Source organism: Labrus bergylta, chromosome 14, assembly GCF_963930695.1.
Source record: "Labrus bergylta chromosome 14, fLabBer1.1, whole genome shotgun sequence".
Lineage (NCBI taxonomy): Eukaryota > Metazoa > Chordata > Actinopteri > Labriformes > Labridae > Labrus > Labrus bergylta.
The window spans coordinates 10,219,842-10,232,063 of NC_089208.1; the positions used below are offsets into that span (position 1 = coordinate 10,219,842).

The window sequence follows — 12,222 nt, forward strand, 5'->3', positions numbered from 1 at the left end:
CAGCAACAGAAATGCCCTTAATTCTGTGTTGTGTTGTGAAATGGCAAGTAGGCCAGTCAATCAATTCTTAATCTCCTAAACATTAGTATACACAGCGGTAGTTTTTCTTTTGGCCACCAGACCCAACTGTTTGATAATGGGCGATAACAACAGCATGCTGCTAGCATAGAGTGTAGCAGTAATCACAGCAAAGGCATGCAGAAATTATTGTTTTATAATCAGACATTTAAACCACATATCAAGAAATTAGAACAACTACTACATAAAACCACCAAAAAAAGTACACCAAAAAAGAATTAACTTAAAATCAATGTTTCTTTGCACTCTGTATCAGACATCAAAGCTGCTGCTAACATTAGCTTAGCTTGTTTAGGTGCTCAGCTAGTTTTAAGTCTCAGATTCACTCGGTGTTATAATAATTGTGTATGTCTATACAGGCTACGGAAATATAGTTTTCCCTTTTTTTTTATAAAGTTGATGTCCCTGATCTGGGGTAACACTGTTAATGAAATGAAGCAGCTTTTCATTTCAAAGTCAGTTGTACTCAGTTTTTATAAAGTACCTTTTAAATAAAAGAGATTTCATCAAATACAAAATCAAATAGACCTCCTTTTTAGAAACTGTCGTTTTTAAGTCTTCTTTTAATGTACTGCACTTTCTGTTTTTAATGTGAGTTGTGTTTATTGTTCGAGCCTTGTCAAAGGAGAATTGCTGTCTCTGTTGGGACAGACAACAAAGTGTTACGTTAGACATTTCAGCAGCAGTCTATCGCGTCCTTACAGTCATCCCAAAATGGTTAGCTAATACCATCCAGTGGCTAATATCAACAGAAGAAAAACACGTCCGCTATCATCTCTTTTTGGTCTGGGAACTTTTTTTTCTGACCGTTTATTCTGCGCATGCTCACATTACCTCTTAACGGTGCACGCAGGCACACACGCTCTAATAATGACGTCACTGGGTGGGCTATTTAACATGGCTTTGCACTTGCATTCAGTAATATGCTTAACACAAAGTATATCTATCTATCTATCTATCTATCTTACTGTTTGTATTATTATCATTAATAATTATTTTATTTTATTTATTTATTACACACACACACACACACACGCACACACTACCACACACACAAACACACATGAATCTTTCTGATTTTCTGTATCAGGCTACAATAAAGTGTGTGGCAAAACATAGTCAGAAGAAAAATTCATTGAAATTCACAGTCATAATGACACTCAAAGGTAGTATTTGAGCCTATTTCACACTGAGTATTGAATGGACAAAACTTGGAGTTTAGGGGCATTTGATGACCAGTTATTCAAATATAGGGTAGCTAACTACGCATTTCCTTTTTATATGAATGTGTGTGTGTGTGTGTGTGTGTGTGTGTGTGTGTGTGTGTGTGTGTGTGTGTGTGTGTGTGTGTGTGTGTGTGTGTGTATATATATATATATATAGTTAACAATTGGCATGGTCACACCTATTGCTTGTTGTGATTACAGGGTAGCATGCGGGTCTAGATAGCAATTACCGATTCAGTCATATTTCAACAATAAAAATCATGTGTCATCGTGCAACTATTGTAGCATAGCACATGATACTACCATAATTGCATGGCTGTTCAGACTCACTTCAAATTATTTATTTTTGCCATCCACGCTTTGGATCTATTACTAGAGTATCATCTCACAGTTGTATTGCCTCACTGATTTTTGAGCGACAAACTGAAATGTAAAATCATGATGGGAACGTGATGATGCCCTTTATGTGAGCCACAGCTTACTTTGCATTCAACTGCAGCTCTTAATGCAGCTGACTTTAATTTTGTTCCTTTCAGTCAAAGCAACCTTTAAGCAAATGAAACCCTATGCAATAGAAACAAATACCGCCTTAACAAGTCAAGACAACTGATGTTAGTTGTTGGTCTATTGGCAGAATAAGGTCAATCCTCTTTTTAACACTCTCCAGCTTCTCAGTCCTCTTTTGAACTCCCTAACTCAGCAGCATGTGCCGAAGGGGGTTCTGTTTTACTATCCAGCCCCAGGGTGACCCATGAATCTGTGTGACCCTTGAGGGACGAAGCAGGGAGATATAATTCATCCAGACAGCTTCAACAAGTCCTCTCTGTGTCCCTCTCCCCTCGACCTTAAAACCTCTCAGTAAATTTAGAGAACTCCAAGTAATAAACTCTCCCCGCAGAGAGCCGAGCTTCTCAGCTTTGGAGTGCTGATCCATGCATTACTCGGATACCGTTTGACCATCCCTTTCATTATAATTCGTAAGGTGAAATGGATATCAGAGGGGTGTTACTATTCTAAAACCTTTGCGAAATATCGGCCCTTGGAGACCAGGCCTGGGTAGAGCTGTGCAAGCTGACACAGCTGAGCAGAGGAGGGGGATCTGCAGTTAAAGAAGAGGAGGTTTGCAGAGTGTGAGGGCACGTCTGTGGTTGTTAACCCTTGTCACCAACACTTTCTCCTTTAGTGCATTCTTTCCCCATGTTGTTTGCCAAATACAAGTGTTTTGGGCTGCAGAATCTGTGCTCCTTTGGGATTTGCTATTCTGATTGTCACAAGCCTTGACCTTTGCCCGTTGACCCCTGACTGCTTCTTTAAAGCTTCACTTCATCACTCAAACTAACATATATATATATACACGCACACACATGTGTTTGGATGTCCCAACAGATTCCTGTGTGAGATATACTGCAGTGAAAGGCTGTTTAACTGGCAACACCGCACACTTGACACTTGCAACTCTGCAAGTCAGCGGAGTTGACACTGTCACCTGTTAGGAGCACACTCAGCGCTTGTTTAAACCTGAAGGCTAAAGCATATACACACAGCTGCCTGACAGGTGGGTTGCTTAACGAAGTTCCACCTGTCCCTCCACAACCATAAAAATGACCTGTTTTGGATCAAAGTAAGAAGATAAAACAAGCTTATGAAGTGACATTGTTGTTCAAATGTAATACCCGTGAATCAATTGGTTGATTTGAAAAAACGACGGCTACGACGGCTGATGAGAGGAAACATGCTGCAGCCGCCAAAAAGATTTCCAAAAAGAAGAAACTGGCTGCAAATTCAGGAGCCAATTCAAAAACAATTAAAAAAGGTCCAAAACAAATAAAACGTTAAAAACATGAAGTGAATTAAACAATGTGCCGCAGAAAGTTCAGGCAAATGCATGAACAGCAAACCTTTGCAGATACTTAAAAGATGAAAAGTCCAAACAGTAAAATCATGTCTAAAGAATAAATAAGAAATTCAGTCAAGTATTTCATGTATTTGTATAATTAACATATTAGCGAAACAATATGCTGTGCGTCCTTGCTTCTATTCAAAAGCATAACATTTGATCTTTGTTAACTGAGAAATGGTTAAAAACCACTGCTCACTCATGAATCTGTGCAGCTAGCCAGCTACTATTGGCTGCCTAGTTTTGGAGCTCTGAGCATCAGGGGAGTGTCGGTCACCTTTGACTAGCACATGGAGCTTGAACCAGCAGAAGGTTGAACGTCATACATTTGTATTCTCCATAGAATAAGTCTCCCAAGCCCAGATCCAATAAATGGCCCCTACAGTCCTGGAGCACTTCCTTTGACTTTGTAATGACAAGAAAAGCAACTTTTTGCAGGTGAATTTGTTTTTTTGAGGGTTTTTTTTTTTGGTATTGTTTATATATTTGCAGCTTGTTTGCTGTTTATATATTTGTCTCCTTTCTGCAGCATGTTTTTTTCTTTGGCAGCACATTTCCTACGTTGGACTTGTTTCAGACTTTTGTATTTGATTCGAATCTGGCTTTGTTTCTGATTTGCTTCCTGTTACTCTTCAAGGAACATCTTGCCAATATAAGCTAGTTTTTCAAGCAGCTATTTTTTTTTTCTTCTATTTTTCCTTTTCTAGCATCAAGAAGTTATGCAGGAGATAACTTGAAGGTTATGTTGAGGATATTTATCCCTGCCTTTTGCTGCTTATTTTCTTTGAAGATCAATATTTTAATCCTTACTTTCATCAGGCAAATTGACAGATTGTGAAATCAATTTGAATGTTTGAGAGAGCATGGACAATTGTTATCTGGATATCTGCGTATGACGCCTGGGTGTTAGAGATAGCATATTGCTTATTCTTGGTCAAAGGTTTAGCAGTCTGGATCAGTGTGTGACTGTTGCTATTTTTATGGAAGGTGTTTTTTTGCAGATGATTACACAACACAGAAGAAATGTGTTTGCATGTGTGTTGCATCACTTTTAACTGAATAACAATCGCTCTTAGTACAAACACACACCAACGAGACTTACTGGCTACTTCCAGCGACGCGTTGTGACTGATGGCCTGGCCTAGATAGTTTCGGGCCACGCACACGTAGCTGCCGTCGTCGGGTTTGCTTCTGCGTCCGTGGACGATGCGTAGGAAGAAGAGGGAGCCGCTGGGCAGCAGCATGCGGTGGGAGCGGGGGTTGTCGCGGTCCGTCTCCACGCGCTCCCCGTCCTTGTACCATTCCACCGTAGGGGTCGGGCGGCCCTCTGCCTTGCAGTTGAGAGTGGCTGGTTCCCCTTTGGACACAATGAGGTCAGAGGGGTGCTCCACGATGCGGGGAGGGGAGTCTTCCTGGCGAAGGCGAGACCCTGGAGAGGAAGATGGGTGACAAAACAAAGGATTGTTCTCAGCCATTTTTGATATAGAAAAGTGAATATGTATATCAATCAATGTAACAACAAATAACACAAAGAGCCATAACACATGTCCTCCAATAATCCTTCCATGCAATAAAGACAGCAGCAGCTCTAAAGGAATTAGACACGGCACATTATTATTCCTGTGCAAGTGCCTTGTATTAACAGTATTCCAGTTTGACAATATAATTACTACACAATGGCGTGTCGCACATAAAAAAATGTTTGGCTTTTGTTACAGCAGTTGGAACCCCACGAGGCGTTGTAAATTAAAAACAACAGTGCTGACATGACAAATCATCAGGAAGTGATATCGTTCAGAACACGTCTCGCCTTTAAACATGTAATTGCATAGACAAGTTTATTTACAGCTCGGAGGCTGAATTATAAAGGGATTAAATTGTTATCTGTGCCTCATAGATGAAATGCTATAGACACTGCCCATATTCAATCCCCTGATTTGAATGTACAACTGTGTTAAAAGTGCCTGAAACTCCCGCTTCTAAACCTAACAGTACAAGAAGGGCATAAAATGTACTTCACTTCATGAATGAACAGGGACAAAGCTATATGTTGGATCATTGTATTTCTGCATCTCCATGTAGCAGAGACATTACAGTAGAAGAGAAAGAGAGTCAGAGAAGAGACATCCATTCTTAAAATGAAACATCATAACCTGTCAGAGTATACATTCATCTGTGCTCCCATACATGTTCACCATTTGGAGCCAATTTCACCACTGTCTCTGAAATCCTCACAGCAAGCTAAAGAAATAATCAATACCTCCACACATACTCACACTAACAACCACAGATTCACCTCTAATACCTGATGCATTGTTGAGATGTCGATCATGTCGCTCGTCTCAAAGAAGCTTAAGTGTAACAATGAGTCCCTGCGAGGACGAGCACAAAGCAGACCTCCATAATGAGATCCAGGTAAACAACTGCAAAGCGCTGTCCGTCTCACATTCCCTCCATCGCTTCCAAATCCCCCCCTAACTCAGACAGCCGGCCTACTTCTAACCCTGTCCACATTTTCTCTCCTTTTTTTTCCCCCTCCAGTATTGAAAGAACGCTGCAAAGAAACAGCTGCACGAGTCATTCATTTGCAGAACTTCTGATTCAAAATCACCTTTAATCCTAATACAAAAATGTCCTGAATGCTGCCAAATAAAACATAATACAGACTGTGGGAGAGGAGATACAGGAAGTATGGAGAAACTGTGGTATTAATGTGAGCCGCGCAACCTCTGTTTACCTGTTTTATTGCTTTGGGAACACTTTTTCTGGCCTTTCATGCTGCTGCAAACACTAGCTAACACAGCCTTCAGCCGGTCACGCTTTAATGTGCCAATGGCCCTGTAAAGCAGATAATCACCAGCGTGCTACAGAGTGATGAGCTCCAACAGTCCTGCTGCAACCAATAAATCCCACACAGACAAGTGTTTAGCCACATAGATAACACCTCACACGTTGTGAAAGGGGTGAGAATTGGATCCAGTGGGTGTTGTTGTACAAATCTGCATTTACTGTTGTTTTCAAAAGCTTATAAAGGACATTGGGGATATTATTTAAAGAGTTAGCTCACGACCTCTGAGAGAAGGCGTTTGCAAGCATGTCATGAGAAAACTGAAAGGAAAGCTCACATTTTCAAGTTTTCATTTTACCTGGATGTGGGCAAATGGGTGTAGACTGCTGAGATTTAGCCCTCATACTGTCTGACTGACTATTACATTTTGCTTTTTTTTATGCCTTTGTCTTCTCTTCCTTTTAATGCCATCAAGATGTCAAAGTATAGCTACCAGTATATGCTAATAGCCAAAAAAAAAATGACAAGAAAAGTTGAATGGTTTGAAAGTCGGGTAATTACCCACCTGAAGTCCCTGTAGTAACACCACTGAATGCACAAGCAGACCTTTATTGATGCTAGCTTAGTGCAAACATGACTCTAATAATAACTCTAGGTGGAAGAGACCGAAACTGATTAAAGTATGAGATTGAATATATTTCAAGAAAACTTTAGGAGTATACTTTAGGTACGGAGAAAGCTCTTTGCGTTATGAGCCGAAGTAATGGATGAGCATCCTACACAGATTTCTACCAAATCCTACCAACTGAAATCAGAATCAGAATCTTGTTTTTTTCATTAACACATACAAGGAATATGACTTGGTGTTTTGGTGCAAAACAATTATCAAATGATTAAAACAAATAGTAAGAAATGAATAAACGTAAGATAAAATATAAGAAGCAATTAAAAATATACTAGAGTATATAAAACTATAAAAACACAAAATGTTCAAAAGTTGCAATGGAGGAGCGAAGATTATTTAGTGCTGAAAGCAAATAAAGCACAATGGCTTAACTGATAATAGCACAAAGGCAGGTTTTTATTTGCAGTAAGACTGCGCCCTCCAGAAATGCAAAAGAATCAAATGTAGCCTGAAAAGCAGAGGAATTAACAACCACATTTGATTCTGAAAGCGTTTTAAATCATTTAGAGAGAGAGAGAGGGAAAATATCATTTTAAAGGTAAAATCACAGACCGAAAAAGATAACAGAGAGCACTCTTGTAGTGGGCAAAAGAGAAACATTCCGTTTGAGTTCAATTTTACACACTGTCGAGACAATTAAAGCAACAAAAAGAATAGTATAAACAATATGGGGAATGTTGCCCATGGTCACAAATGCTGCCTTTTTTTTCCTAATTGTGCTGGTCCAATGCCTAAGGGCCCAGGCAGCTCCCTAAGCTCCCTGGCATTACAGTGGGCCCCAAGAATACTGGGCTTTATCTGCAAAGGGCCAGCAGCCAGCATACAATCAGTATGCTAAACCATTCGCACAGATGCACAATGGAGTACATACATACACGGCAAAGGTCATTTGTAACACCTGTGCCCCTACAAGTATGTTTTTTTCTATTTTCCTGTCAGTCATCCCCGAGGAAGTTCTGTTGTCTTGTGAAGATCTAGACAGAAGCGCAGTGAAGAGCACAAAAGAGAAATGAGCAGGTCTGTGTTTTGTCTTTGTTTGTAAGAAAAAAAGGTGGGAAAATAGTCTGCTTTTTTTGCAACTGTTTCTCTCTAGAGAATCGACTGAAATGTGCAGAAAAACTAAGAAGAAAGGCACAGTGTTTTGGTATTTTGTGTTTCTTTCAAGTACATTTGGTGAATACGTAAGGCAGAAAAGAAGCCATGAGGGTATAAACAATAGGAGGGAAGGAGGAGGTGATAAAGAAGGGAGATGTAGGGGCTTTAAAACAACAAATCATGAGCACAGGAAATGTAATAACACCAAGTGACAAATATGAGCGTAATTTGCCACAATGTTGGTGGTCTTGGATCGACCTACCCCAGTGTAATTTACAGTACAGTACTGTATGTATTTACAGTGCATGAAAGGAGGCTACTGTGAGTGTTTGGATCCAAACCAAAGAAATATACAGTGAAAATATCACATATCACAATTAAATGAGCTTTCTGCTGTGAGGCCATTCTTGCTGTCAGCACTGTATGAAAAATAACCCTCAGACACTTCACACAGGCTGACAGACAAATGGACACACACACAACATACAGGAACACATGTTTCTGAATGAGTACTTGAAGACTTAGGTTACAGTTTTGCCTCCAAATTCACATCCGGATTTTGGTATCAAACTGGCAAAAAACATCAAAGTTGACAGTCTTGTTTAGCTCAAATCTGAGTGAAAATAGAAGTTCATAACTATCAAAATACAGAGCTATATGTGCAGCAGATCATATTTTTATTGACACCTGCCTGGCTCCGCCTAGCATGTTTGAGTCTTCAGAGGAAGAAGCAGAAGCTCTATCGTTCACATTATATAATATTTAACTGTCCAGTACGGCATCCATGGTTCAATGTACGGTTGTAAATTGCACTTTTACATGCAAGCTTTCAAGTATTTGTCTCTGAATTGGCTCTGTTTGTGTGTGCTTGTGAGTCCATGCGATGGGATAAGGAAACCCCTCGCCCTCCAAGTTAATATCCAATCACCATGCGCTAAAGTTGGGTAAGGTACACTACACATGGGATGAGCGTTGAGGAGAGGCTGCAGTATGAGTAAAGACCGCCGTCTTTCAAATCCGGGGTTTGAGGAAGTTTCGGTTTCAGCGTCGTGTATAAATGACAAGGAAAAGAAAACGGTAAACAAAAAAGTGACTGGCTGAAAAAAATCTTTTTACACATGTCACCCAATCAAATGGAAACAATTACAGAGTTTGGCTAATAGAGTTAGCAGGCTGTCACGTTAGCAGGCTGTCACTCAGCCACCAGCTGATCCCTGCATGATGCAGACGGGGTGAGAGTGAAATATCAACGCTTTAAGACCCTTTTATGTGTGAAAGTCCGAAAAAATATACAAAAATAGTCAATACTCCAAAAGCCAAAGCCATCGGAGCTGAACGGAACTGAAAACCGTGGCCAAAAAAACAAGTACGTATTCAACCGTGGGCTGACAGTATTGTTGCATCCATATTGGATACTGAATAGGGAGTTACGAAAGTATTTGCTATCTACAACAACGTTAGCATTTAGCACATTGGCTAAGATGTAGCACACCTATTTGTTTGCAAAGCAAAACCTGCAAACCTACATGATGACTGTGATGCGTAAGCTAGTGCTAGATTATAATGACACAAATCTTCCTTAGCACCAACCTTTCTTTCTGAGCACAATCAATGACCCGCAGCCAAAAAGAAACACTTACTGCCATCAGTAATCAGCTGTTTTCATCATAATGCCAAAAAAACAGCCAAATGGCTTCCAAGCAACGTTTGCTATGATTGGATCATGGAATGAACTGCACAATTAATATCCAAGTGTTTCTCAGCCACAAGTTAGAACAGAAAATGTAAAGACACTCAATTGACAATATTTCAACTATTCATTCTAACTTTCAATACTTTTTGGATGCATGATATTGTGTATAGGACCCTAAACCACATAATAGGACTAGTGATAATTTGGGTTTAAAATGGGTTCAAATAAAATTCATAATTGGAACTTTGTTTTTGCGATCAAGCAAGTTCTTCAAGATGGTGACATTTACAATTGTGTGATACAATCAGCTTGTTCAGTGACTCTGACACCAAGCCAACAAAAGCCACAGTGGTGGAAAAAGGTAAATCTCCACCTGCGGTACTCTGGGAATACCTGTGCTCCAGTGCCAACACCGCTCGGAGGAGAAACAGCTGGGCACAGCTAATAACAGCAGGCAGGTTTTGTGGGAGGCTTAAGAGTGTGCAGTAAACGGAACAGCCATGTCTTGTTAAGGAAATCCCTTTGTTTCAGTCTGTTTTAGTCATTTAGTTTCTGTTGGATCAAAGTCCACACTTTTAATGGCTAGACAGAGCTTTCGGTGAGCTTCTGAGTCGACAGCAGAGCTCTTGTAAGTTAAATGACACCACATGTCCAACCAAGGACGGTTCAGCAGGGCAGATTTTAAGAGAACAGACCTAAACGAGACAATAGAGGGGTTTAGAGGCTCAGAGAGCAACTGAGTGACAGACGTGACTAGAAAAACTCAGAAACGAAATACAAAAATAGCACAAAAGAGGATGGCATAAAGTAAACTCAGTTGAAACAAAAAACGTCCGTTTAAATTAGCCCCACCAGCAAGTGTTAGATATTGTTGGTACTTTTGACCCAAGTCTCATTTACACAAAATAGTGGATTAAGCCGCACTCTGTGATGCAGAATGAGTCCAGTGTCTGAATAAAGAAGTGAGTGCTGTCAGCATTTACATCACAAAATACACTGCCCAGACTAGGCAGTCATCCGACGCTGTGACACTGAACTCACAGCTGCGGAGTCTTCATGTGACAAGTGGGTGATGTTATGCAAGTGTTTGCCATGCATCACCGCAACACCTTTGATATCAGTTAGCATGTCTGAAGTCAAAACATTGAAGAAATCCTCGGCTCAAAGGCCAGGTTCTGACTTTTGTGGATTTGGTAGTAGATCAGATGGGCTATAGGAGAAACCAGAGACCTGATTTATAGCACTCAGCTAACTAAATTATAATAATCTATCTTTTAACTTCAATAAATGTAGCGTAGAATTGGTTCAGGTCTGATGTTTTATTTGTATTTACTGATCAGTTTGTGTTAAATGATTGGCTGTATTTCATTACATCCAATCATATTCATGCAGGTGTACAACCCAGAAATGACACACTCATCACTGTTATTTAGTTGATAAATTATACTGACTGCTATAAGTATCGGGACTTTTATTTGCTTTGTGTTGCTTTTTCTTTTACGTTGCTAAGGTTGTATGTTTATGTAAAGTTCCACTTCATTGCTGGCTCCTTTTCCCGCATGTCATTCCCCACTCTCTCTCTCTCCCAGAATTTCCGACCCTATTCTCTGTTCTATCTCAACAATAAAGGCATACAAAAGTAAATAAAAAAGACATTGCCAGATTAATTTTACAAATTCAACAAAATGACATATTAACTCATGCAAAATGTGCCTGCTTAATGTCATATTCCAAGACTGATAATTGGTTATTTTTACAGAATACAGAATAAACAAGAGATGAGCTGTTAGAAGGGGAGCTTTGAGTGCCTTTATGCCTACCTGAGTTAACTGCCTTCTAGCTTAAGCTTCATATGTATCTTATTGATATAAAAGTGATATCAATCTTCTGAATTCAGTCTTGCCAGGAAAGCAGGGACACATATTTCCCAAAAAACATGTGATTATTCCTTTATCAAAAAAAAAAAAAAAGTGACTCATTGGAAAACAAATCATTTGTGTTGCTCATCCCCTGGAGACACTTCTTCCAAACATATAGACACACTCATTCATTTGCAAAGTAAAACACAGGGAACCAATAAATGCCTGGCATTCTTTCTCAGGCTGTATAAACTACAATTAAGTGGAACAGTTGAACACTGTCATTCACTCAACTATGCGGGGGAAGGAATGCGAGTGTGTTTGTGTGTCTGTGTGTGGCCAGGACAAGGTGTCTTCAACCACACTCTCTCTTACACCGTGCTGACATATCTGATCTTCTTCACATATATTTGTATAGGTGATCGTAATCACATGGAAGTTATGAAAACATTTAATTACGATGCTGTAAATCAGGGTTTTCTTTCTCCTGCCATGCGTCTAACAACACAATGCTCAATGAGGCAATCTGCAGACAGGAGAGTCAAGGTCATGGACATGATAACACCTCCCTGCTGCAGCACAGATGTTCAGGGCCAGATACCAACTGAGAGGGAATGCAGGAGGAATAATGCTCGCAACCCTCATCTTACAACCCGGAATACAGAAAACTGTGTATTACAATTCCTATAGCCAATTACATAAAGAATGTTGTTTACATTTAAATCAAACAGAGAAAAGAAGCACATTTTGACATTTTGATTTTTTTTTGGCATTTTTCCTTTTAAAAGAAAATGAAAAAAAATGCCCTCAAAAATATTTTTTTTATAATTTGATAGTAATTATTCGTCTGTCAATCAAAACAACAGATTCATCATTTAAAATCACGTCACGAATGAAGCTC

General features: G+C 39.7%; 1 protein-coding gene across 3 annotated transcripts in view; it reads right to left on the bottom strand.

The window, feature by feature from the left end:
* The window catches only part of LOC109981449 (roundabout homolog 1), a 100,413-nt gene that overhangs the window by 61,045 nt on the left and 27,146 nt on the right, over nucleotides 1–12,222 (bottom strand). For all 3 annotated transcript variants that reach the window (XM_065963061.1, XM_065963062.1, XM_065963063.1), the window contains one exon: nucleotides 4,304–4,630. In XM_065963061.1, coding sequence (XP_065819133.1) covers nucleotides 4,304–4,630 — 327 coding nt within the window. The remainder of the gene's footprint in view (nucleotides 1–4,303; nucleotides 4,631–12,222) is intronic.